General features: G+C 53.3%; 1 protein-coding gene across 4 annotated transcripts in view; it reads left to right on the top strand.

Moving 5' to 3' along the window:
* Nucleotides 1-27,632, top strand: part of LIMK1 (LIM domain kinase 1) — a 54,539-nt gene that overhangs the window by 4,313 nt on the left and 22,594 nt on the right. The window contains exons 3-18 of one of the 4 annotated variants that reach the window (XM_060123411.1): nt 3,992-4,130; nt 4,461-4,570; nt 6,067-6,273; nt 11,149-11,254; nt 11,342-11,508; nt 12,573-12,780; nt 13,616-13,702; nt 14,028-14,159; nt 15,481-15,540; nt 15,913-15,978; nt 16,328-16,484; nt 18,510-18,565; nt 18,787-18,944; nt 19,022-19,263; nt 20,388-20,482; nt 20,742-20,851. In XM_060123411.1, the coding sequence (XP_059979394.1) occupies nt 3,992-4,130; nt 4,461-4,570; nt 6,067-6,273; nt 11,149-11,254; nt 11,342-11,508; nt 12,573-12,780; nt 13,616-13,702; nt 14,028-14,159; nt 15,481-15,540; nt 15,913-15,978; nt 16,328-16,484; nt 18,510-18,565; nt 18,787-18,944; nt 19,022-19,184 (1,816 nt within the window). In that variant the 3' untranslated portion in view covers nt 19,185-19,263; nt 20,388-20,482; nt 20,742-20,851. The other 3 variants (XM_060123412.1, XM_060123410.1, XM_060123409.1) reach the window with 3 other exon arrangements.

The raw sequence follows: 27,632 nt of genomic DNA, 5'->3' as shown, positions 1-27,632 counted from the left end.
CAGCGACAGAGTCGCTGTGGGCCCATTGTCACCGCAGAGCCAGCCCCTTTCTCTGTTCCAGCCTCCTGGGAGGTCGTGGCCGGGCCCAGGGGGTCCAGGCTTCCCTTTGCCCAGCTGCTGCCTCTGGGAGGTCCCGTCCCAGAAGCCTGCGGCTCAGGAGCCCTGGGGCTGCCGTAACTCGGGTGGCATCCGCCTGGAGGCTGGCTGGGCTGACCCTGGATGAGGAGGGCTGAGTGCACAGCTGGCACTGGGGCCGGAGCCTGGGCTGGGACGCCCCCCTCTTTGGGGGACTTGCAGGCAGAGGATGGACTGTCCATGGAAGTCAAGCTCTGTTCCCTCGGGGGCAGCACCAGAAGAAGCAGCTGCTCCCTGACCCCAGAGAGGCTCCAGTGCCTTTGTTACAGCAGAGGCCGGGGGGCAGGGAGGGTGCCTTTCTCGGGTGTGCAGGGCTGAGGACACAGTGCCGGCCAAGCTTCCCCGCCTGCACCAGAGCCCAGGCAGTAGGCCCTTCAGCTGCTTCCTGTTGTGAGCTAAGACCAAGTCCTCTTGCACCCACATCACTGCATCCTCCTCCCCTGCCGTGTGGCCACGCTGGCCCCTCCCTCTGCAGCCTCCAATCCTGAGTGCCTGGAGTAGGATAGGGAAACAGCCTGTCCGGCCCACCCCTGCACTCCCCGTAGGCCTCTGGGGCCCCCCTGCGATAGGTAGCAGCAAAGGATGCTGGCCTCGAACCTGAGAAGATGCTGCTTCCTCCGAGGGGCTAAGTAAGTGGAAAGCCCCCTCCCCACCTGTCCCAGGCCTCGGGCAGGGCCCCTGGTGTGAGGGCTGGGGCTGGAGGCCATGGTGGGACAGACCCACCTGAGGCCGGGCAATGGGGCAGGAGAACTGAAACTCCTTGGTCACTGTTGGCCGCCTGTCGAGAGGAAGCAGGCCACCGCTGAGGCTCCTGGCCCTTCTGGTACAGGTCTCCTTTGAGGCTGGTCCCCCAGCTGCTCTTTTTCACCCTTGGTGTCCAGGGATGTGGCTCTGGGTAGAGGGCACCCCTGGGAGGGAAGGACCTGTCGCCGTAGGGGTTTCCACTACTTCCCAGCCTGGCCTGTTCATCCCCCCTCCAGCCCCACAGTGCCCTCCTCTCCTGCTCAAGCCTGGCTCTGCCTTTGCTGCTCTGGGAGAGGGCTACGCTGTACCTGGTATTACTCTCTTGACACCCTTTGTAGGGGCAGGGGCATTGGGGGGCACCCCAAGAGCCAGGCATGTCCTGCCCCACCTGCCTCCTCTGGCTCCTGGCCCGATGCGGGCCTGAGGGGTGAGGGGATGCACAGAGTCAGGGGCTCCTGTGTGCCTTCCATCGGCAAAGGTCCACTGAGGCCCCAGGCGCCAGCCACCAAACTACTATGTGAGCCTGGGCTAGATCCCCTATCTGAGATGGAGGCTGAGCCAGGGCACCCTGGAGCAGTTCTGAGGACGCTGGGGGTGGGAACTGCTCCTGGTTGAGTGCACAGAGTGAGCCAGTCTGGCAGGAAGCATTTCTGTTCTCTTCGGGCACCAGCGTTTGTAGGTGCTTGGTCTGGGACCTCGGGGAGCCGGCAGGTTAATGGCAGAGGCTGGCGGTGCAGGCTGCGTGGGGGGCCATGGGCACATCTGATCAGGCTTCAGGGAAGTGGTTATCAGGGAGCTGACTGCACTCACAGAGCCTGAGTGAAGCAACGTGGGGTCTTCCAGGGCTGCTACAGTGACGAATGTTTGTGCGTGAGAAGGACTAGGAGTTTGCAGGCAGAAGAGCTTTCTCTCCCTGGGGGGGAAGGCGGCCACTCCAGAGCCCCGACTGACCCGCCCACCGAGGTGGGGGAGGGGGGCTGCTTCCTGCAGCCTGGGGCTGTGGGGGAGACCCCCGCGGTGACACTCCTGTGACGCGCTTCGTGGCTGGTGGGTCTGGTCAGCGGAAGGGCGAAGTGAATCACCGATCCGCACAGGGAGTGGGGTATCTCCCCAAGGTCACCGTGCGCTGCCTGCGCCCCGCCTCTTTGCGGAGCCTGCTCTCCTGCTGCGCACCTTCCTGCTAGGTTAGAGCCCCCTGGGGGCTGCGCCGGGACCTCCCCGTCCCCGGGTGTCCTCCCTCCTGGCTCGGTGCCTTCCTTGCCTTGTCGCCCGCCCCGTGGTAAGATGCCCACCCACTGCAGTCGGCAGCGATTGTGGGGGCAGGAAGGGCTGCAGGGGCAACAGATGACGTCATGGCTCCTGTCCAGCCGCTGCTTCCGCTGCAGCCTCCCGCATCCCAGCGCTGCCTCCAGAGGCTTTCCCTCCCCACTCGACATCCCTTTGAGAGAGCTCATCAGACCCCGCCTTCCTGGCTTCCAAAACCCGGGCATTTTGTGTTCCCCTGCCTGCCCCCTGCCCAAAGCCCCAAGCTGTGGTCCCCAGCCCCTCCCCTCAGGCTACCAGACAATGGGGAACTGGCTGGATCCTCTTAAAGGGACAGTGTCCCAGCAGCACTCTTGCTGCTATGCGCTCCCTCCTTCTCCTCCCTCCTCCCCCTCCTCCTCCCCCCTCCCCTCCCCAGTTCCCTAGTTCAGGAGCAGTCATTGAGTGCAGTCAATGAGTGCTGCCCTGTGCAGGCTACGGTAGAGCGGAGGCTTTCCCGGCTGCCTGGAGCACAGTGCTCTCTGACCCAGCCCCAGTCTTTCCTGCCCTCCTGTCTCCTGGTTTGTTCCCCCACTGAACCATGCGCTCTGAGCCTGGGCCCTCCTATCCCTCTGCGACCTTGGTACATCACCCAGACAGCAGCAGAGCTGGACGGGTCCCCTAGCCGTTCTCTGCGCAGTGTGTACTCTGGCCCAAACATACCTGTGCATGCCAGGACCCTGGGTCAGGCTTTGCAGAACCCAGTGGGGCTTGTGCCCAGCGTTGAGGAGGGTGTCAGTCACTGGGGGTCCCACATTTTTGCATTTGCTTATTACCCTGGCTTAGCTGAGCTGCTGGTCCCCACCCGACCAGGACACTTGACGGGAAAGACGTCAGGCATGTAGGTCTAGCTCCTGGCCTGGGGGGTGGCACATAGAAAGAAGCCTGTACATCATTTCTCCCCATCTGCCCTTCAGGGGCCCCACCAGCCAGGCCTTCCCGCTGCCTATGCTGAACCCCGTTCTTATGACTGGCAGCACTCGTGGGGCTGGCTGAAGCCTAGGGAGCCTGGAGATCCTCTCTCTTAACTGGTCTATACTGAGCTGAACTCCTGCCTTGTATCTTGGTGGAACTGGGAGTATCTTCATGGGGCCTATGGTGCCCATCTCTGTGACCTTGGGCAGGGTAGACCCTCCTAAGTTCATCTGCCTCATCTCTAAAACGAGGGTAGCCACGCCTGCCTCATGGTGGCCTTTGAGAATTAGTAAATTTATTAAGCAAGAAAATGGGCAGGTGCCAGCACTTAGTAGGTCTTCACAGCGCCGAAAGGTTACCACCATCTACATCAGCTGCCAGAGCTGCCTCCACTTTGCTGGGAGTGGGGGGAGGGGGAGGGAGAGGAAGCCGACTAGACTGGAAGAGTGGGGCTCACAGTGTGTTTCAGCCCCGCTCCCCCCAACCTGAATCCTGGGCTCCCAGGTTCCAGCCCTCCCTGGGCCTGACTGGTGGGTGACTGAGAGTAACTTGCCTGCCCTCGCTGGCCATCTTCCTTTACGACGACAAGGGACAGGGGGCTCAGATGAGTAGCACCTCTCAGTCCAGGTCTAGCAAGTGGGCCGGACGCCCTGGGTGCAGCACTGCTGAGGGTGGTTGTTCAGGCTGCACATAGTACCAAGGCTTCGGGCTGAGGGACCACGGCAGAGGGTGGGCGCTGAATCCATCCCCGGCTCCACTTGCCAAGCCCTGTGCCCCAGCACAGGCTGCTCCCGTCCAGAGGGTACACCTTTCTCTAGTGCTGCCTGTAGACTGGAAGGGCCCAGGTGTGTGGGAGTGGTGGGCCCCTCTGAGCCCCAGCTCCCCTTCCACCCAGGTGTTGCGAATGCAGTGCCTCCCTTTCACACCAGTACTATGAGAAGGATGGGCAGCTCTTCTGCAAGAAGGACTACTGGGCCCGCTATGGCGAGTCTTGCCACGGGTGCTCAGAGCACATCACCAAGGGGCTGGTCATGGTAAGCACCCCTCCCCCACTCACACACCTCACGTGTGTGTGTGTGTGTGTGTGTGCGTGTGTGTGCATGTGTATGTGTTTTCACAGGTTTCCCTGCTCCAGATCTCTCTCCCATCATCTCTCTTGTTCTTTTCACTAGTTCTCTGATTCTCTGTGCCTCCTGAGCCTGTTTCTCTGTCTGTATCCCTCAGCCCGCTATTATGGAGGCAACTTTGTCTGCCCCGAAGTTGGTTTGGGGCTGCCCTTCTGAGAGGAGGCCGAGGGGAGGAGCTATGGGGGCTGAAGGGGCTGCTGAGGTGGCTTGTCCCCACCCCCCCAACTCCCCTTCCAGGTGGCCGGGGAGCTGAAGTACCACCCCGAATGCTTCATCTGCCTCACATGTGGGACCTTCATTGGTGATGGAGACACCTACACTCTGGTGGAGCACTCCAAGCTCTACTGGTGAGTGCCCCGCCCCTCCCTGCGCCTGGCGTGCCCCCCCCCCCCCCGTGTCACACGTCTCCCACGCCAGGGCCCTTCCCCTTTCCATGTGGGGGGCAGTCATAGTGACAGTGTAGAAACCACTGGGAAATATAAGACACAGCAATCAGGTGGAGAAAGCCTCAGACATCAGCTTTCTTTTCTCTTCGTTTTTTTTTTTTTTAATATTTATCTAATATTTTGGCTGCGTCCGGTCTTAGTTGCGACACGCGGGATCTTTTGTTGTGGCGCGCGGGCTTCTCTCTAGTTGTGGCGCACGGGCTCTCTAGTTGCGGCGCGTGGGCTCAGTAGTTGCAGTGCACGGGCTTAGTTGCCCTGCGGTATGTGGGATCTTAGTTCCCCGACCAGGGATCAAACCCACATCCCCTGCCTTGGAAGGCTTATTCTCAACCACTGGACCACCAGGGAAGTCCCACAGACATCAGCTTTCTTACTGACATCACTGCTGTGCAGTTCTGGCACCAACCCTCAGAGCTACCACCAACCCTGTGAGCTCAGGACCTGTCCCCAGCAAGTTCACCCTGACTTCAGTCACCGGCCACAAGTTTGGGAGTCCCCAGGCTGCTCGCATTTCTGACCGATTGGCTGCAAAGTCAGAGATTCCCACAGCTCTCTCAGCTTTGCTACTTCGCTCAATGACTCAGAGCTCAAGAGAGCGCTATACTCACAATTGTAGTTTTTTACTAAAGGCTACACATCAGGACCAGCCAGATGAAGAGACGCAAAGGGCGAGGTCCGGGAGGGTCTCGAATGCACAGCTTCTGTGCATTCCACCCATGGAATCAAGACGTGTGACCCGTCCTCCCTGGCATCACCAGAGTTTTTATTGGGGTTTCATTATGTAGCATAATTGATTGAATCACTGGGCATGGATTGAACTCAGTTTCCTCGAGGTCAGGCTGGGTCAGAGCCATAGCCCTCTCATCACGTGGTCAGTCTTTCTGGTGACCGGCACCCACCTCCCTGCTGCCTGAGTCATCTCATTAACATTAGCTCAAGTGTGTGAAGGGCTCAAGAAAAAGGAAGATACTCCTGTTCCAAGGATTTAGAGCCTCTTTCCCAGGAGCCAGGGACAAAGACCAGACAAATTCTTTATTATGGCAACACTGATAAAGCTGGATTTGAGGGCAGCATGACTTTTGAGGATCCCGAATGGACTCTTAATGACTTCCTGCTGAACTGGACTTATCCCCAGGCCTCATCTTGGCCAGCTGACAGAGCATAGACAACCTAGAGTGAGCCCCGGAGAGGGGCAAGGCTGGGCTGAGCATGCCCAGTTCCTGCTCCCAGCCCATCAGGCAGCCAAGCTCCTCCTCTTCCCTTGGGGAGCAGTGAGGGGAGGGTGGGAGGAGAAGAGAGCCTGGGGCTGAGGGATCAGGGTGGGGGTGATGCTGGTGACTGTCCTGACACACTTTTCTTCCCGCTCTTTGGGTCCCCACCGCCTGTGGCTCTTGCAGCGGACACTGCTACTACCAGACTGTGGTGACCCCCGTCATTGAGCAGATCCTGCCTGATTCCCCCAGCTCCCACCTGCCCCACACAGTCACCCTCGTATCCATCCCAGCCTCGGCTCATGGCAAACGTGGTCTCTCGGTCTCCATCGACCCCCCTCACGGCCCGCCAGGCTGCAGCACAGAGCACTCCCACACCGTCCGCGTCCAGGGGTGAGTGGCTGGCCTGCTGAGGCTGCAGCTGGTGCAGCTGTGGGCGCGGATGCTCTAGGTGGGTGGCTGACCCTGGGGCAGGGGGGCCCTGAGAATGAGTGAGCACATGGGCCCAGATGGAACCCAGCTCTGACAACTGGTATACCAGATGCCTGGTCCAATCATTCCTCCAAAAAAAATAACAAATGGGGCTTCCCTGGTGGCGCAGTGGTTGAAAGTCCGCCTGCCGATGCAGGGGACACGGGTTCGTGCCCCAGTCCGGGAAGATCCCACATGCCGTGGAGCGGCTATGCCCGTGAGGCGTGGCCGCTGAGCCTGCGCATCCGGAGCCTATGCTCCGCAATGGGAGAGGCCACAGCAGTGAGAGGCCCGCGTATCGCAAAAAAAAAAAAAAAAAAAAAACAAATGTTAGATAAAATATTTTAAATGTTTTCTTTAATCCCTGCATGACCCAACAAGAAAGAGAAGTAACCAGGTCAGGAATAAGTGAAGGAAGGAGCCCAGGGGTGTCAGCAGAGCACGGAAGGCAGCCATGACTTAAGGGCAAATCTGAATTGGGTGAATTAGGCTTCAGTTTTCGAGTCTTCTCATGGCTGAGTCTCTCAAAGCCCTGACTTGCTCAAGGAAAGTGAGACTAATAAGAGAACGCCTCCCCACGCCATAAAGCTGCAACCCGCAAAGGGCTCTCAGGGTGAGGAAGAGCAAGAAATAAACCACACCTTCCACCAGCCGCCCACCCCGCCGCCCCTGGCAACCAACTCCCAGAACTAGAAAATAAACTGATTTGAACCTAAATGGAAGGGGAGAGGGAATCTCCCCTGAGAATTCATACACTTGGGTTTGCCAACCAAGTTCACATGCCTGGGTGGTTCAGAAAACCTCCAGGCAAAATTGTAAAAGTTTAAAGTACTTCTCCGCTAGGGGTAATGTCCTCAGGCCGCGACAGAATCAGACGCAGATCCTTTCTGGAGGAACCCACCTCCAGGCTTCACAGAATTTCTCTTGAGATAAGCGTCCCAAGGAAGGTGAGCCATTTGGTCAAAAATCACAGAGAACAAGGCACTGTGAGCAGGAACCAGCGGAAACAACAGGTGGCAGAAGCAGACCTGCAAAACCTGCAGATAGTAGGATTATCAGAAACAGTACAAAATAATTATGCTCCATTATGTTTTAATAAATAAGAGATCCTTGGAAAAAGTGAGTAAAGAGCAAATGAATTTGGAAAATAACCACATAGAACCCCTAGAAGTGAAAGATGGGTTTAGCAGTAGAGGAGGGTTTTAAACAGCTGAAGGGAGAAGCAAAAACACAGCAAGGTGAAAATAGGGAAAGAGAGGTTAAGACGTACGGAGGACAGAGTGAGCAGCTCTAATCATCCATCTAGAATCACAGGCGGAGAGAATGGGAGAGAGGCAGTATTTGAAGATATGATGGCTGAGAACTTCCCAGAGCTGATTAAAAGATACCAATCCACAGACTGAAACCCAGTGAATCCCAAACAGGAAAAGTAAAAAAAAATTCACCCATAGATTCCCCCACCTGGTGAAACTATGACACCAAAGGCAAAAGAAAAGACTTTAAAAGTACCCATAGGGAGGACTTCCCTGGTGGCTCAGTGGTTAAGAATCCGCCTGCCAAGGTAGGAGACACGGGTTTGAGCCCTGGTCTGGGAAGATCCCACATGCCGAGGAGCAACTAAGCCTGAGTGCCGCAACTACTGAGCCTGTGCTCTAGAGCCCGCGAGCCACAACTACTGAGCCCCTGTGCCAGAGCTACTGAAGCCCTTGCGTCTAGAGCCCGTGCTCCACAACAAGAGAAGCCACTGCAATGAGAAGCCTGCACACTGCAATGAAGAGTAGTAGCCCCGACTCGCTGCAATAGAGAGAAAGCCTGTGTGCAGCAGCAACAAAGACCCAACGCAGCCAAAAATAAATAAATTTATTTTTAAAAAAATTTCCTTCAAAAACAGAACAGGCTGACACCTGATTTCCCAACAGAAACAATGAAAGCCAGAAATAGTGAAATGATATATTCAATGCACTCAGCAAAAAAGAACCATCAACCTAGAATTCTATACTTGATGAAAATGTCCTTCAAGTATGAAGGTGAAATAAAGACATGTTAAGGCAGACAAAATGAGATTTGATACTAGCAGATCATCCCTAAAGAAAATTTTAAAGGTTGTAGAAAAGGTCCGAGGTGTAAGAAGAAATGAAGGTTAAGGGGCTGACGCAGTTGATAACATGCTATGAGACGTTGAGCAGTTCCCTTGTCCTCTCGGGTCTTTGGGGTCTCTGTCTGAACAATGAGGAAGTCAGATACCTTGGGGCCTTCTGAGATTTCTCCTGGGCCTTCATGGACCCTTGAGAAATAGTTTTAAACGTTCCCCGTGTCTGGGTGTGGGAGCCATATGCCAGCTTTCTTTGGATTCAGTCAACGTTTCTCACATACCTGCCAGGTACCAGGCCCCATGCCTAAGCACTGGTGAGAAGTGAAGATGGTACTGGGGGGGGAGGAGGAAGTTGGGCTTGACTCTGCATCTCCACCCCCATCTTGAGCATTAGCCAGGCCAGCAGCTGCCTTCCATACACAAGTGAACAGACAGATTGGTGAGAGAGATGGGGAAACTCCCAGACCAGCTGGTCCCTGACAACTGGGCAGAATTTTAGGAGTAGAGGGTCCACGGCACCTCCTCTCTGCCTCCCTCACTGGGTGAGCATTCTTTCCTGCTTCTTTTCCCCCCTTTGGCCACGCTGTGCAGCTTGTGGGATCTTAGTTCCCCCACCAGGGATCGAACCCGGGCCACAGCAGTGAAAGCACCGAGTCCTAACCACTGGACCACCAGGCAGTTCCCTAAGGAATATATATATATATATATATATTTTTTTTTTTCGGTACGCGGGCCTCTCACTGTTGTGGCCTCTCCCGTTGCAGAGCACAGGCTCCGGACGCGCAGGCTCAGCGGCCATGGCTCACGGGCCCAGCCGCTCCACGGCATGTGAGATCTTCCCGGACCGGGGCACGAACCCGTGTCCCCTGCATTGGCAGGTGGACTCCCAACCACTGCGCCACCAGGGAAGCCCAGGAATATAATTTTAAGGCTATATCCATAAGAAGTCTTTATCCATGAAAATATATTCACTATTTTTTAACTTTTTTAATCCTGAAAATTTCAAATTTACAGAAAAATTACTAAAATAATAAGTATGTTGAATACCTGTACACCTTTTACCTAAGTTCACCAATTTTAACTTTCTGCCACGCTTGAGGCATGCGTGTCTCTCCCTCTATGTATTTGTGTATATGTACATATATATACTTTTTGTATATACACACACGTACATATTGCTATATTTTTACTAAGTCATTTGAGTGGAGGTCGTAGGCACCATTGACCCATCCTCCCCCCACATACTTCAGACCTTCTCCTAAGAACAAGGGCATTCCCTTACATAATTATCCATTGTATCTTACAGTGTAATGATGATATTTAGGAAGTTTAACATTGACACTTGTATTCAGTGTACAGTCCACATTCGAATTTTGCCAGTTGTCTCAACACTGTCCTTTATGGCAGTTTCCCCCTTGATCCAAGATCCAATCCAGGATCACACATTGCATTGAATCCTCACGTCTCTTCGGTCTCTTTTAATCTGTGCCATTTCCTCAGCTTTTCATTGTCCTTTATGACCTTGACATGTGTGAAGAGTGCAAGTCAGTTAAGGAAGCATGCCCCTCCGTTGGGGTTCTACAGAGGGTTCCTCTTCCTTAGGTTGAAGTCATGCATTTTAACCAGATAACTGATGCTGTGTCCTTCTCTGTGCATCTTACTGGTAGACACAGGATGTCAGTGAAGTGCTCCCTTTATTGGGGATGTCAACTTCGATTATTTGGTTAAAGTGCAGTCCACTCTCTCTGCTGTAAAGGATTTTTTTTCCCCTTTGCAGTGTAACCAGTTTGAGTCATCTGTGAGATATGAGTCTGTAAATATCCTGTTTCCAGCAGCCTTTCACTGACTCTAGCATCCACAGATAATTCTGTGATGGCTACAAAGTGGTGATTTTCTGTGTTCTTCCTGCTGTATTTATTACCTGACTTTCCTGTGTAAGGAAGCACTTCTCCCCCATGTGAGAATATACTCTCGATAATTGAAAAATTGCTAGCAATCTGTTTTTCTTAAAGCTCTCAGTCTCCTTTCTGTCCTGCCTACCCTCCCCCAGCCCTTCCCCATCTCAAGTCAGAGACAAAGTGACCATTCTTTGAAAAGCTTTTACAAAGACAGAATGACAATCAGACAGTTAACACCAAGGAGTTAAAAGAAGCAAGTAAATTTGGCAAGTTGGCCATTCCGTGAGTTAGTTTATGGCCGAGTAATCCAGGGCACCAGCCCCATCTCCACCCTGCAGCCGTGGCCCAGCCCAGGCTACTGGCTCCTTCCCGCCGATCCCAGAGGAGTGGGAGCCTTAGCTTCATCTTGCAGGGCAAGTTTGGGGGTCAGGTAGGAAGCAGTGGGTCCAAACCCTCTTAGGACTCTTTGACGCTTGTCTGCCCCACACGTACCAGCCAGGTAGAAGGAGAGGTCTGTCCTCCATGGCAGAGACAACGCTCTGTTGAACAGGAGCCCCCGAGCATCTAGTATAGGGGGGCAAACACCTGGAGGGCATGCCACTTTTCTCCAGTTCCACACCCATAGGGGGCAAGCATTGTAATTACTATAGAACTCTTCCCACCAAACCAGAATTCGGTGTTCCCGCCAGTTGCCACCTGCCGATCACACAAGATAGAATGGTTTGCCCCACGCTCCTGATCTGATCCCCTTGGCCTTGGTTTCCTAGTGGGGTGAGCAGGGGTCTGACCACCGCTCTATGCCCACAGAGTGGACCCAGGCTGCATGAGCCCGGATGTGAAGAATTCCATCCACGTTGGAGACCGGATCCTGGAAATCAATGGCACACCCATCCGGAATGTGCCCTTGGACGAGGTATGGGTCCTGAGTCTGGTTGGATGTGGTGCTCCCCTGAGAGCACCACCCCTGAGACTCACCTGTCCACACTCCTGCTCTCCCCAGATTGATCTGCTGATCCAGGAAACCAGCCGCCTGCTCCAGCTGACTCTTGAGCATGACCCCCATGACGCACTGGGCCACGGGCTCGGGCCTGAGTCCAGCCCCCTGGTCTCCCCGGTTCACACTCCCAGCGGGGAGGCGGGCAGCTCCGGCCGGCAGAAGCCTGTCCTGTAAGTCAGCCCTGCACCTTGATGTACTGTATCTTGGTACTTTCACTGACGCTGGGCCGCAGGGGGCATGGGACCTGGTCCGTACCCTCCGGTAGCTCACAGTCTGGTGGGGGAGTCAGCCCTGCAAAAAGAAGGAGGCCGGCAAGGGGTGAAGGGGGCTAGAAAGAGGAAGGAGAATGAGGAGCAGACGGGGAAAGCAGCACCCCCAGCTGGGGATGACAGCGCTTCCAGGGTGGACCAGCGCCCTGGCTTCGAGGAGCAGCTGGCCAGCATGCTGCTCAGGATGCTGGGGCATCGGATGTGTTGGGGAGTGATGGGCTCTGAGGCAGAAACTCGTGGCGGGGTCTTCGGGCTTTGCCCATCCCGGGGCGCCACCGAAGGGTGTTGCAGCACAGTGATGTGTTTCACAGAGACCACTCTGGTCCCCTTTGCAGGGAGGTGCCCAGGACCAGAGACAGCTGGGGGACTGTTGTGGTGGTCCAGGCCAGAGGGGCCAAGTGCTCTGTACCCTCTTAAAGAGAGGTGGGGAGGCACCAGGAAGAAGCCTAGAAGCAGGCTGGTCCTCGTGCCACTCACTGCAGGGGTCTGCTCAGGACTCCTGGTCAAGGCTTTGAGGGGGACACCTGGGATGACAGCCTTTACGCTAAGAAACAGTGGTACTGAAGGCATGTGTTTCCTCCTCCCTTGCATTTGTCTGGAGTTCAGGCTACCCTGCAAGGCCACCTGTGGGCATTCTGGGCAGGTAGTCTGCCTCTGCACTCCAAGGCCTGGGACTCAAATGCTGGGAGACAAAGCGTCTGATCCAGGGTCACCAGGCAGAGAAGGCCTAGGGCAAACATTCCTACCTTAACAGGAAGTCCAAGACAGACAGGGCACTGGGTGCTGGCATCAGGATGGGGCAAGAGCCTTATGACTGCCCCAGAAGAGCTGTCCTCTGCCGCCCTCTCTGGCTGTACGGGTGACTGTACATAGACTGGCATCGATGGGGCATGGCGGGAAGGGGGCAGGGCCAAGACCTGGCCTCCCCCCAAGGGGGCCTCGTCCGGGTGCCCACCTGGTGGCAGCGGGCACTGGGTGTGTCCCCCCAGGAGGAGCTGCAGCATCGACAGGTCCCCGGGCGCCGGCTCGCTGGGCTCCCCGGCCTCCCAGCGCAAGGACCTGGGTCGCTCCGAGTCCCTCCGTGTGGTCTGCCGGCCGCACCGCATCTTCCGGCCTTCGGACCTCATCCACGGGGAGGTGTTGGGCAAGGGCTGCTTCGGCCAGGCCATCAAGGTACAGGGCACGCCAGGCAGGGATGGGGCCGTGGGTGGGAGCAGGGGGGCAGTCTGTGTGTGACCCGTTGGTCCTCCACCCTCCTCCCACCAGTGTCCCCAGGAAGCCCCAGTGGACGGGTATCTGGCTTCCAGACTCGCTGGCCAGAGCTCTCCTCCACCTGGGCCTCCCTGAGCTAGTTAGGGGGAGGGGACTTACTATAGATAGACCACGAAAAGTGGCTCCTCAGGGTGGGGGATGGGAGGGCAGCCCGGACTGACCCTGAAGGCTCCCTCCCCCAGGCCCCCTTACTGAGCCCAATACCAGCCCCCTCCTGGCCTCTGGGCTGCTCACCCCCTTCACACTCTCCCACAGCAAGACACAAGCCCTTCCCTGGCTCTGATGTCACCTGGCTATGACCAGACTGGAAGGTTCAGAGTTACACAAAGGGCACCAGCCAGGTTGCCCACATGTGCAGACAGGCCCCAGCCCCTGTCCCTGGTCAGAATCTCTGGTAGAGCTACCATTTGACTTCCAGGAGACAGCCCAGCAGAGCAGAGGAAAGAGAACTGGCCTCTGGGTCAGGCAGTCCTGGACCCAAGCCCTGGCCACCCCCCTTCCTGCCACCTGGGTGACCGTGGACCCTGGTGGGAAACCTTCTTGAGTCTCAGTTTCCTCACCTGTAAAGGACTTAAGCCCCACCCCCTCGGGGGCTGCGAGCATCCCATGAAAAGTCTGCGAAGGGCTTGAAGCCGTCTGTCCATCTGCCTGGGGTGGGGATGGGCCTCCTGCAGGGCGGGCCTAGAGCAGAGCACGTGCCTGTGCTGAGTCTCAACCCCTGGGCGTCCCCACGCAGGTGACACACCGGGAGACAGGCGAGGTGATGGTGATGAAGGAGCTGATCCGCTTCGATGAGGAGACCCAGCGGACGTTCCTCAAGGAGGTGGGTGAGGGGCCTGCTGCACCCTCTGCACCAGACTCCTAGGACCTGCCCCACCCTTCGCCATTGAGAGGGGGTGGGGTGGCAGAGGGCTCCAGGAGGATCTGTCGCTCAAGCCCACGCTGGAAGAAGAGAAACTATCTGCCAGGAGGGTGAGAGGGGCAAGGACGTCGCTGGGGGTGGGAGCAGCCCAAGCAAAGAGCACGGCAGCCGGCAGGTGTGACCCCGGGGGCTTGAAGGCTCCTCCATCTTTGGAACTGTCCGTGGTGGCCTCTGGTGGGAAACGGGGAGAAGGAGACGTGGGCCCAGCCTGTTTGCACCCCACCAGGTGAAGGTCATGCGATGCCTGGAGCACCCCAACGTGCTCAAGTTCATTGGGGTGCTCTACAAGGACAAGAGGCTCAACTTCATCACCGAGTACATCAAGGGTGGCACGCTCCGGGCCCTCATCAAGGGCATGGTGAGTGCCGGGCAGAGCCCCTGCCTGAGACCCGTCCCAGCCGCTCCTGCCCTAGGACCCTGGGCCCAGCGGCTCCTCTGTCGGTCCCAGTTTCCTCCCAGGCTCTTCACTGGGGATCGGCCTCTGGTGTCAGAGGCCCTCCAGACCCTGATTCTGAATCAAATAAGGGAGCAACTGACTCCATCTAAGGTGGGGGGGGGGGAAGCTGGGGCCCAGAGAAGGGTGGCAGCTTTGCTGAGGGGATGCACAGGCTGTCAGGTTAACCCCGTGCACCTGCCATAGGTTACCTCTCCCAGAGGGTCTTTGTTTTGCTTCTAAGCAAAACCAAGTCACTTACTGTTTGCCATGACATATAAAATTCAGAACTTGCTGTGACAGCTTGGATGAAATTACCGATCCTCCTCTGAAAAAGAAGCGTTTGGAGGGGAGCTTCCAGCTCTCCTGGGATGCTGACGGTGCCCCGGGATCCGACACTCAGCATCACCACCCCAGCATCACCCTCAGACCCGGAGACCCTGTTCCCTTCCGTCGCCGCTGAGTCCTCCTCAGTCCCTTAGGTTGGATTACCTGCTGTCACCAGAGTATGGTCCCTGCAGGCTCCGGACAGGTGTAACTTCTCAGAGGGATTCTATGGTCCAGTGCAACTTAGAAATGCTGGGCTGCACCAGCGCAGGCTTCCTGGCTGCACCTGAATCTTTAATACGTTCTGATGTCCTTGCTCTCCCATTTGAGGTCTCCAAGGAGATGGGGGGAGAGAATGGGGTGTTTCCCCAAATGATTTGAGCCCAGAGCCCTGTTCTCCAGAGTGACTCACCGCAGCTCTCTGCAGGCGACCTTGCCAGGCCCGTCTCTGCTGGGCCATGAAAGCAGGTTCAGGTTTTTTAAAAACTTGAAAAAATGGGATTTTGTAGAAGAGAGCGTTTTTGTTCTCAGAGGAGGTGGGTCAGGAACTATAGAAGAGTATCTCCCACCCCGTCACTGTTTGGAACCAGTTCTGTTAGAAAATTGTTTTGAATTATTCACCCACAGCCCTTAGAGGGGATAGTTGTGAGGGACTTCCTTGGCAGTCCAGTGGTTAGGACTCAGCACTCTCACTGCCGGGGCCGCAGGTTCAATCACTGGTTGGGGAGCTAAGATCCCAGAAGCCACATGGCAAAAAAAAAAAAAAAAAAAAAAAGAAGGGACAGTTGTGGGTGTAGAAGAGAGTTGGGGGTGTGTCATCAGACCCTACAGGACAGTCGCCCCTTCCTGTCTCTCTCTCACCCAATGTCCTGCAACTGTGGCCCCGTTGGCTCATCCTGGTCATTCTCCCCACCTCCAGGACAGCCAGTACCCGTGGAGTCAGAGGGTGAGCTTTGCCAAGGACATCGCTTCGGGGATGGTGAGTAGGCTCCGATCGCCGCGGGGCGTGTGGGCTGGGTGATCAGGCCCCACTTATAAAAGCATCTCGGGGCTTCCCTGGTGGTCCAGTGGCTAAGACTCCGCGCTTCCACTGCAGGGGGCGCGGGTTCCATCCCCGGTCGGGGAAGTAAGATCCCGCAGGCCACGCGGTGCGGCAAAAAACGAAAACCAATACACGTTCTCCAGCGCTCACCTAAACTTCACAAGTTTAGAAATGGAAGGCACAGGAAGCTTTGAGAGAGGACAGAGGGGATCCAGTGGGAGGGGGAAGGTGGGAGCCTTGGGGTGACCAGGGCGGGGCTGGGGGCCCTCAGCACGGCTGCCCCCTGATCCCCGTGCCCCCCACCCTCAGGCCTACCTCCACTCCATGAACATCATCCACCGGGACCTGAACTCCCACAACTGCCTGGTTCGTGAGGTGAGCGGCTGGGCCGGGAGGGGACAGCGGGGGCCCCGCCCACCACGCTGCTAGACGTGCGGGGGCGGGGCTCTGCTGTCAGCGTGGCCTTGACGGAGAGCCGCCCACACCAGGCTGCACCAGGGGCTGCGGGCCCGGAGGAGGGCCCGGGTGTGTGGACTGGGGTGGTCAGGGCAGGCTTCCTGAAAGAAGCTTTGGGGGGGGATGTATTTCAATGGGGGACAAGTGGGCCCAGGGAGCCCGGCTCTAAGGGGCAGTGACTGAGGGACCACAGGCTGTGGTCGAGGGGGGAGTGGGCAGGTGGTGCCAGGGGCGTGTCTCAGTGTGGCTCTACTTCCGGGTCACCCAGAACAAGAACGTGGTGGTGGCCGACTTCGGGCTGGCGCGGCTTATGGTGGACGAGAAGACGCAGCCCGAGGACCTGCGGAGCCTCAAGAAGCCAGACCGGAAAAAGCGTTACACGGTGGTGGGCAACCCCTACTGGATGGCGCCCGAGATGATCCACGGTGAGTCGGCAGCCCCGCCTGGCACATCCCCCAGGGCCCCGCAGTCCCAGGCGGAGCTGCAGGAGGCGGAGGTCCTGCCCTGCCCCTCTTTGAGTCCTGTCGTTGGTTTCCTTGTGCTGCTGCAACCAGTCATCACACACTTGGCTTAAAAAACACAAATTAGGGCTTCCCTGTGATGCAGTGGTTGGGAATCCGCCTGCCAATGCAGGGGACACGGGTTCGAGCCCTGGTCCGGGAAGATCCCACATGCCGCGCGCAGCAACCAAGTCCGTGCGCCACAACTACTGAGGCTGCGCTCTGGAGCCCGCAAGCCACAGCTACTGAACCCCACGCGCCTAGAGCCCGTGCGCCGCAGCAAGAGAAGCCACCGCAAATGAGAAGCCCGTGCACCGCAACGAAGAGTAGCCTCCGCTCACCGCAACTAGAGAAAGCCTGTGCGCAGCAACGAAGACCCAGTGCAGCCAAAAACAAAATAAATAAGTAAATAAATTTATTTAAAAAACCCCACAAATTATCCCGTAGTTCTGGAGGTCAGGAGTCCAGTATCAGGCTCACTGAAGTCTGAAGTCTGGTGTCAGCAGGGCTGCATTCCTTCCGGAGGCTCAAGGGGAGAGGATCTGTTTCCTTTCCTTTTCCAGTTTCTAGAGGCTGCCTCATTCCCTGGCTCCTGGTCCCTCCTCCAGCAAGGCCAGCAACGTAGCCTCTTCTCTCTGACATCTGTGTCCATTGTCACGTCTCCTTCCCTGACCCTGACCCTCCACCCTCCTTCATAAAGACCTTTGTGATCCCATAGGGCTCAGCTGAATGATCCAAGATAATCTCATCTCGAGATCCCTAACTGAGTCACACCTGCAAAGTCCCATATAAGGCAGCGTGTTCACAGGGTCCAGGAATTAGGATGGGGACACCTCCAGGACCATTATTCAGCCTCCCACTGATCCCCTTTCTCCCACTCCATTTCTTATTTTTTCAGGCCTGTTACACAGCGGTCCCATGTGTGCCCAGACTGGGGCTTTATAAAGCCTCTCCACAGGCAGGGGACATGCAGACACAGGGTCAGGGCCGCAGAGCCAGGGTCATCTCAACGCCAGCTCTGACCAAAGTTAACCCACCCCCCAATAGCTTAACCTGTAAATTGGGGTTAATAGTCCCTATCTTTAAGGAGTAATGTGAGAATTAGATAAGGTTTGTAAGCTAGTCAGAATTCAATAGAGAGTGGCTGTCCTGATTATTTTTAACGTCGTCAGAGAGAGGGTATTGTTTCCATTTTACAGCTGAGGCAACTGAGGCTCAGAGAGTCTGTTATCAGTCCCTGAGGCTGCTGCAACAAATTACCACAAACAAGGTGGCTTAACAACAGACACTTATTCTCTTATAGTTCTGGAAGCCAGAAGTCTGAAATCCAGTAGAGCCATGCTCCCTCCGGGGATTTTAAGGGAGAATCCATTCCTTGCTGCTTATAGGTTCTGATCCTGGCGTGTCCGGACTTGTGGCCACATCGGTCCAATCTCTGCCTCTGTCTTCATGTGACTGCCTCCTCCTCTGTGTCTTTTCCTTCTCAGTCTCTTTTTTAAGGACAACTGTGATGGCATTTAGGGCCCGCCTGGATAATCCAGGACTGTCTCATCTCAGGATCTTTAACTTAATGGTAACTTCAAAGACCCTTTTTCCAATAACATTCACAGGTTCCAGGGGTCTGACACAGTTCTCTTTCGGGGTCACCACTAGGTCCATGACCTGCCCAGAGTCACATCGCTGGTTAGTGACCGAGCTGGGCCTGGAACGCCTTGCCCAGGGCTTTCACCTTTACCCACTGCCTACCCCCGCCAACAGGTTGGCTCAGACTGGGTGGGCTCGGGTAGTATCAGAGCCTAAGGCCTGATGCTACAGAGGTTTCCAGCTTCTGCCTTCTGTCCTGACCTGCTGGCCAGGGCATCCCCCCAGTGGGCGGGTCCCTGGCCCGGCACCCTCACCAGCTGACATCCCTGGCCCCGTGCACTTGCTGACAGTGGTCTCTTCATCCAGGCCGCAGCTACGATGAGAAGGTGGATGTGTTTTCCTTTGGAATCGTCCTGTGCGAGGTAGGTCCAGGGTGGGCTCACACTCCCAGGCTGCAGGCTGAAGTCTGCAGGGGCCCCAGGCCAGGGAGGCTCTGGGAACGGGGCTGCCCACAGCCACCTGCATTCCCAGGGGTGTGGTGGTCCAGGGGGCGCCAGGCCCGGGTGTGACCTGCCCTCGAACCCACCTGGGTGGTGCCCAGTCCCAGGGGCCCTGGGTAACTGCTGGGCTTCGTGCTGGACAGATCATCGGGCGGGTGAACGCTGACCCAGACTACCTGCCGCGCACCATGGATTTTGGCCTCAATGTGCGAGGCTTCCTGGACCGCTACTGCCCCCCAAACTGCCCCCCAAGCTTCTTCCCCATTACTGTGTGCTGCTGTGATCTGGACCCTGAGAAGAGGTGAGTGGGTTGGGGGCTTAGGGTGGGGTGGTCCCCAGCAGAGCCCGAACCCACCATTCCCCTGCCTGTCTCCCCAGGCCCTCTTTCGTGAAGCTGGAGCAGTGGCTGGAGACGCTCCGCATGCACTTGGCTGGCCACCTGCCACTGGGCCCACAGCTGGAGCAGCTAGACAGGGGCTTCTGGGAGACCTACCGGCGCGGCGAGAGTGGACTGCCCGCCCACCCCGAGGTCCCCGACTGAGACCGGCCCGCCCAGCTGCCCCTGTCCCCGACTCGGGAGAATCCACCCTGCACCAGATTCCTCTGTGTGCGGTGGCCAGGTGTGGCACCCTCAGCGGGGCAGCGGACACCCAGACCCCTCCCCAGCGCCAGGCCCTAACTTGCCTTCTACCCTGTGGGCCGTGGCCCCTGCCCTTCCTCTGCCCCCGGCCCCAGAGCTGGCCTGGCTGCACAGACACCATCACCTCGCCCTGCCTTACCTCTGTCTTGGTGGGACCACCCCCTCACGCTTCTCCTTGCATGAGCTGGAGGACCCGTGTGAGCTGTACCCCATCCCATACCCGGTACCCTACCCCACACCCGCTGCCCCGGCTGTCCTATGCACACTCTACCCGTCTGCAGCTCCTCTGAGGCTGGGCCAGAGGACAGACAGCCTCAGACCGTGGCTCATCACTATTCCCAGGAGCCAAACAGGGAGTCTGGGGCCCATCACCCCCCCAGGGGGTGTCTAGGTAGCGTCAGGTATTGATAATTATCCAAACCCCCAAAGCAGAGAGAGGTCGTCTCCTGTGGAGTGGAAATCCCTGTGGCTGGGCAACAGCCCTCCCTCGCTTTGGGTCTTTTTGTTTCTTTATTGAAGCCACTTTAGTGAGAAGCAGGTACCAGGCCTCAGGGTGAAGGGTGGGTCCCTGGAGGGAGAGGGGAGCCGTGGTCCCAGGGCCAGAGCTGCTGGGAGGAGCAGCAGAGGGAGGCTGGGCAGAGTGGACGAGGCAGTGTCCACCAGCATCCCAGCCCCCTGAAGTTCATCTCAGCACTATCCCGGGCCTCTCCCCGAGGCTCCCTGCCAGTGGCCAGAGCAGCCCCTGCCCCTCCCCATGCCCCTCTGTCCTCTGGGTTCTTTCTGTGTAATCTATTTTTTAAGAAGAGTTTGTATTATTTTTTCATACGGCTGCAGCAGCAGCAGCTGCTGGGGGCTTGGGGTTTTATTTTTTTGGCGGGCGGGGGTGGGGGGGCCATTTTGTCACTTTGCCTCAGTTGAGCATCTAGAAGTATTAAGACTGTGAAGCCTTCTCAGTGCACTTTGAACCTGGAAAGCAATTGAAACAGGCCCATGGGACTATGACTCAGGGAGGTGGGACACAGTCACCTCCATCTAGGAATCACGATGTCTAAGGAACAAAACCCAGACTCAGAATAATAAAATAAATTCTGTACTCCCCACCAGATCCCGCTTTGTGACATGTGTCTGGGGGCCCTGAGGAAACAGGAGGAGAGAGGAACTTTTTGGATTAGAAGCCTTGTGGGAAGACAGGAATGGAGGTGTGGGAATGGAGGTGTGGACGGAGGGCCTAGAGGGTGGGGATGGAGGTGGTGGCCCAGCTGGGACAAGTGAGGACTTTCCAAAGCTGGGTTTGGTGGTGGGGGGAGGATTGGGGAAGAGTGGGAGAGACTAGGGAATGGATTGCTCTTATATCATGCTTGCTTTTTTTCTAAAATGTAAAGGGTCCAATCAGGAAAGCAGAAACCACGCTAGTTATTTCAAATATAGGTCATTTAATCCAGGGAATTGTTTATACAGGTGGCGAAAACACAGTGGAAGGGCGAAAAGTGGATACTGAGATAACCATTTCTGAGGAACTGCAGGAAGCAGCTGCTACCCCTTGGCTGGGGCACTTAAGGAAAGAGGAGGTTAGTTTAGTTATCTGGTGTCGGGTAACACTTCACCCCTTAAATTTGGTGGCTTGAAATAACTGATCACTCATGGATCACAACCGCTCTGTCAAGGATATGGGAGCAGCTTGGGTGGGTGGTTCTGGTCTGGGTTCTCTCCTAGGGTTGTGTTGGTGTTTGGGGTCTGGGGTCTCTCCTAAGTTTGTGGTCAGATACTGCCTGGGGCTACAGACATTTGAGGGCTCGAGTGGGACCAGAGGGTCCACTTCCAGGGGCCCTCTGTATGTGGCTCACACCCGTGGCCGCAAATTGATGCTGGCTGTTGATGAGAAGCCTCAGTCCCTGTCAGGAGCCTCACCATAGGGCTCCTTGAATGTCCCTACAGCATCCTCTAGGCGTGAGTATCCCCTAGGGTGAGCGCCAAGAGACGAAAGCAGAGGCTTCACTGCCTTTTAGGACCTGCTCTCAGAAGCCACACAGGGTCACTTCCACCGTACTTCACTGGTCACACAGACCAACCCTGATTCAACGTGGGAAGTGTCTACACAAGGCCACAAGTAGCGGTCCAGGAGATACCACTGGGGTCTTCTTGGACACTGGCTAGAGACGTGGAGGGTGGAGCCCCAGGAGACCAGTGCTTGGATTTTTGATTTTATGGGGGAAAGGGTTGGATTCCAGTTGGTGCTGGAACTTCTAAGAAGGTAGATGCAGAAATAGTGCTAGAGCTAAACATTTGCTCCTGCTGGACTGGAGGGCATTAGAAAGTCCCTCCTCCACATTCCAGTCTCCCTCAGCTGGTCCCTATTAGCAGGCCCACCTCAACAGGAATCCAGTTGCAAGGGAGCCTGGGAAATGTAGTTTTCAGTGGTCCAGCAACTGTTTCACAGAACAGAAAGTGGACTGGGCTTGAGGCTGAGATACCACAAGCAAGCAGCACAACCCACCCCTTTGGCTACTCATCACCCACGCACATCTTTCTACCATACTTGATATCCCTACAACTCTAACAGCTTCATGCCTCCACCTAACAAGACGCAAGTATCCTTTGTACACAGATGTGTCATTCTCTTCCTAATACTGAAATCAGAAATAGTACAAGAAGAGGAAAATCACACACCATTATCATTCTAGAAATATCTAAAAAGAATAATATACTATGACCAAGTAGGGTTTATCCCAGGAATGTAATAGTGTTTCAGTATTTCAAAAGTAAATCCGTGGAAAACCACAGTGAGATACCACTTAACACCCACAAGGATGGCAGTAATTTTTTTTTAATTTTATTTATTTATTTATTTTTGGCTGCATTGGGTCTTTGTTGCTGTGCGTGGGCTTTCTCTAGTTGCAGAGAGCGGGGGCTACTCTTTGTTGCAGTGTGCAGGGCTTCTCATTACGGTGGCTTCTCGTTGTGGAGCACAGGCTATGGGCGTGCAGGCTCTAGAGCACAGGCTCAGTAGTTGTGGCGCACAGGCTTAGTTGCTCCGCAGCATGTGGGCTCTTCCCGGACCAGGGATTGAACCCATGTCTCCTGCATTGGCAGGCGGATTCTCAACCACTGTGCCACCAGGGAAGTCCCCATAATTTGTAAAAAGAAAGAAAAAATGTGTTGGTGAGGATGTGGAGAAATTGGAAACTTCATTCTCTGCTAACGGGAATATAAAATGGTGCAGCTGCTGTGCAAAACAGTCTGGCAGTTCCTCAAAATGTTAAACAGAGTTCTGACCCAGCCATTCCACTCTCAGGTATATAAACAGGAGGAATGGAAACGTACACACAGAAACTTGTACATGAAGGTGCATAGCAACATCATTCATAACAGCCCAAAAGTGGGAATGACCCAAATGTCCACCACCTGCTGAATGGATAAACAAAATCTGGTCTGTATGCACAATGGAATATTACTCCGCCCTGAAAAGGAATGGAATACTGATACGTGCTACAACATGGATGAACCTTGAAAACATTATGCTAAGAGAAAGAAGCCAGACAGAAAAGGTCACATGTTGATGATTCTGTGTACATGAAATGTCCAGAATAAGCAAATTCATAGAGACAGAAAGGAGATTCGTTGGGGGGAAGAAGGGTGCATAGGGAGTGATTGCTAATGGGTATGGAGTTTATTTGGGAGATGAAGAAAATGTTCTGGAATTGGGCAGTGGTGATGGTTGCACAACTCTGTGAGCATGTTAAAAACCACTGAATTGTACATTTTAAAATGGTGAATTTTAAGGTATGTGAATTACCTCAATTTTTAATCCATCAGTCAATGAAATCCATCATATGACCAGATCATATCACATGATGTTGATAGTGTCTGACAAAAATTCAACATCCATTCCTGGTTTAAAAAAAAAAAAATCTCAGCAAACTAAAAATAGAAGGTAACTTCCTTAAGCTGAGTGAAGGCAGCTACAAAAAAAAAAACAACCAAAAAAACCCCACAGCTCACACTATACTTAATGGTAAAATAATGCACGCTTTCTTCCTAAGATCAGGAAAAAAGGCAAGGAGGTGTAGCCTCACCACTCCTATTCACCATTGAACTGAAGTCCTGGTCACTGCAGGAAGAGAAGGAAACAGACAAGAAGTAAGATGTGTACAGATTGGGAAGGAAGAAGTAAAACTGTTCCTATTTCAGAAGACATGATTGTCTAGGTAGACAATACTAACAAATCTACCAAAACAAACAAACAAACACCCTCCTAAGAACTAACTTCAGCAAAGTCAGAAAATAAAAAGGTCAAAGTCAGCGTGAAAAATCAGTCTACATACTACCAATGCACAATTGGAAACCAAATTTTTTTTTTTTTTCATTTATTTTGGGCCATGCCACGTGGCTTGCGGAATCTTAGTTCCCCAACCAGGGATCGAACCTGTGCCCTCTGCAATGGAAGCGTGGAGTCCTAACCACTGGACCGCCAGGGAATTCTAAAATATTTTTAAAGCACCATTCACAATAGTCCCTCCCAAAAGGAAATAGATCTAACAAAATCTAAAAGTTACAGATCTAACAAAATATGTGTAAGATCTGTATGCTGAAAACTGTAAAATGCTGAAGAAAGAACTCAAAGAAGACCTAAATAAATAGACATAGTGCTCATGAACTGGATTACTCAATACAATTAAGATGTTAATTCTCCCCAAATTGATCTGTTGATTTCACACAATTCCAATAAAAATCCCAAGAACATTTTTTTGTAGAAATAGACAAGCTGAGTCTAAAATTTATATGCAATAGCAAAAGGACTAGAAAAGTTAAAGTACTTTTGAAAAAAGAAAAAGTTGAAAGACACACACTACCCAATTTCATGACCTGTAGGAACTATAGTAATCATGACAGGTTTGGTGAAGAGATAGACGTGTGCACCAATGGAACAGAAGAGAGTCCAGAAATAGACCCACGTGTATATAGCCAATTGCTTTTTTTTTTAATTAATTAATTTCTTTACTTTTGGCTGTGTTGGGTCTTCGTTGCTGCGCGCAGGCTTTCTCTAGTTGTGGCGAGCGGGGGCTACTCTTCATTGTGGTAGGCAGGCTTCTCATTGCAGTGGCTTCTCTTGTTGCAGACCACGGGCTCTAGGCACGCGGGCTTCAGTAGTTGTGGCACATGGACTTAGTTGCTCTGCGGCATGTGGGATCTTCCCGGACCAGGGATCGAACCCGTGTCCCCTGCACTGGCAGGCGGATTCTCAACCACTACACCACCAGGGAAGTCCAGTTGCTTTTGACAAAGATGCAAAGGCAATTCAGTGAAGGAAGGCTAGTCTTTCTAACAAATGGTGTTGGAAAAGTTAGACATCCATAATATCCTAAGTAAATAAAGATCCCAACCTAAACCTCAAACTCTATAGAAAAATTAACTCAAAATGGATCATAGAGGGACTTCCCTGGTGGTGCAGTGGCTAAGACTCTGCACTCCCAATGCCGGGGGCCCAGGGTTCGATCCCTGGTCAGGGAACTAGATCCCACATGCCACAGCTAAGAGTTCACATGCCGCAACTAAAGATCCCGCATTGCCGCAATGAAGATCCCGCATGCAGCAATGAAGATCCCACTGAGACCCAGCACAGCCAAATAAATAAATAAATATATTTTAAAAATGGATCATAGATCTAAATGTAAAATGTGAAAGTATAAAATGTTTATACGAAAACGAAGAAGAAAATCTGCATGACTTGGGTTAAACAAAGATTTCTTAGATGTGACACCAAAAGCACAATCAAAAAAAAAAAGGTTGATAAATTAGACTTCATCAAAATTAAAACACTTCCTCTGTAAAATACAATGATTGTGGTGGTGGTTATATGTATCTATAAATGTGTTAAAACACCTAGAACTGTAAGTGGAAAAAGAAGGTAATTTTACTCTGTGTACATTTTTAAAATAATTTTAAAAAATCATACCAAAGCAGATGGCAAGCCAGAAGAAATATTTGCAACATACAGAAAATATTTGCAAACCATGTAATAGTCAAAGAATTCTATAATATATTGAATATAAAGTGTTCCTACAAAAAAAAAAAAGATTGTCAGATGGGATTCAAAAAATAATTTATATGCTGCTTACAAGAAACCAACCTGAGGGCTTCCCTGGTGGCGCAGTGGTTGAGAGTCCGCCTGCCGATGCAGGGGACACGGGTTCGTGCCCCGGTCTGGGAAAATCCCACATGCCGTGGAGCGGCTGGGCCCGTGAGCCACGGCCGCTGAGCCTGCGCTTCCGGAGCCTGTGCTCCGCAATGGGAGAGACCACAACAGTGAGAGGCCCGCGTGCCGCAAAAAAAAAAAAAAAAGAAAGAAACCAACCTGAAATGTAATTATATAGATAAAGTAAAAGGATGAAACGATACACCACACAAACACTAGTTTTTTTTTAAAGCTGGACTGGCTATATTTAGATTAGATGAGATAGATTAGATTAATATCAATCAAAGTAGACTTCAGAACTGGGAAGATGATTAGGGATAAAGAGAATTACATGATAATAAGAGAATCAACTAGCCAAGAAGACACGAAATGTGTATGCATCTAAAAACATTGTTTTGAAATACATAAAGCAAAAATTCCTAGAACTGAAAGGAAAAATAGATATTATAGAAGTATCACCTTTACAGCCATGTGAAGTAGTACCTTTGAAGTGGATTCACCAGCCCTAGATTGGTGACTGTGGTCCCAGTCAATATCTTGACTGCAACCTTATCAGAGACGCTGAGCCAGAACTGTCCGGATAAGTCACTCCTGAATTCCAGACCATCAGAAACTGATAAGTGTTTATTAATATTTTAAGACACTAACTTCTAGATGAATTTGTTACACAGCAATAGATACCTAATAAAGCCACCATAAAGCCTCTCTGGTTCTTTGACCATGACTTAAGCTGAGAATTAAAGCCCTAAGCTAGTCCCTTTCTTCCTGTAACTCTGCAGTGCAGTCAGAAATAGCCAGCCCACCTCACCATTCTTATAGTTTTCTGTAGCTGTTTGTTTTCACATGGCACTGGGCACTTCTCAAGCAGCCACGAGTGGTAATCAGTTTATCTGAGATGTCTCTTTATGCCAGGGGACATGAGAATCCCATTTACATTGGCAAGGTGCTCAGCACTGAGTTCAAGGTCGGGGGCGTAACCAAATCAGTTTCATGGTCCCACCTTTTAAAGTCTACTTCTCTTGCCAGCTGGCTTCCTTCTAACTTCTGACAACAGGAATCACTAAAGGGACCTTGGAAGATGGACAAAGGGGAAAAAGGACTCCTTCCAGCTTTCCAGGGATTGTCTGTATTTCTCAAGCAACAGCAAACACTTGACTTCTGCCCCCAACTACTTGCAGCAGGTATAGCCCAGGCTGCCCATAGCTCTCTCTTCACAGGTCTGAGTACCAGCCACATGACACAGCCTCCGCAGTAGTCTGGGTACCACCCAAGGGCTCCCTTTCCTCAGGGTTCTGAACACCAGCTACATGGAGATACAATGTAGAGCTCCTAGGTCTTGGTAAATTTTAAGGTTTGGTTCCCATTATCCTGACTAGTCCCTGATTGATATAGTACTTGGTACTGGAGTGGGGTTGAAATATTTGCTGGATAGGGCTTCCCTGGTGGCGCAGTGGTTGAGAGTCCACCTGCCGATGCAGGGGACATGGGTTCGTGCCCCGGTCTGGGAAGATCCCACATGCCGCGGAGCGGCTGGGCCCGTGAGCCATGGCCGCTGAGCCTGCGCATCTGGAGCCTGTGCTCCGCAATGGGAGAGGCCACAACAGTGAGAGGCCCGCGTACCGCAAAAAAAAAAAAAGAAATATTTGCTGGATAAATGAACAGAATAATGAATAATTGAGCTTGTAAGATCTAGGACTCCCAGCTGCCATCTTACTCTCAGGAGGAGCAACTAAATTATTCCTTCAGTAATTAAATCATTCAACATCTGCTCTTTGTCTATGTTAACCTCTTTACCACTCCATCAAATGAGTCCATCAACGCCTTTCTGCTTCCACCTCTTGGCCCGATAAATTTATTTTTTTTAATTTATTTTACTGAAGTAGAGTTGATTTACAACGTGTTGATTTCTGCTGTAGAGCAAAGTGAGTCAGTTATACATGTATATGCATTCTTTTTCATATTATTTTCCATTGTGGTTTATCAGAGGATATTGAATATAGCTCCCTGTGCTATACAGTAGGACCTTGTTGTTTAATCCGTTCTATATATAATAGTTTGCATCTGCTAATCCCAAGCTCCCACTCCATCCCTCAACTACCCCCCTCCCCCTTGGCAACCACAAGTCTGTTCTCTATGTCTGTGAGTCTGTTCCTGTT

The sequence above is a fragment of the Lagenorhynchus albirostris genome, chromosome 15 (assembly GCF_949774975.1).
Source record: "Lagenorhynchus albirostris chromosome 15, mLagAlb1.1, whole genome shotgun sequence".
NCBI lineage: Eukaryota > Metazoa > Chordata > Mammalia > Artiodactyla > Delphinidae > Lagenorhynchus > Lagenorhynchus albirostris.
This window is presented reverse-complemented; position numbering and strand designations above follow the sequence as displayed.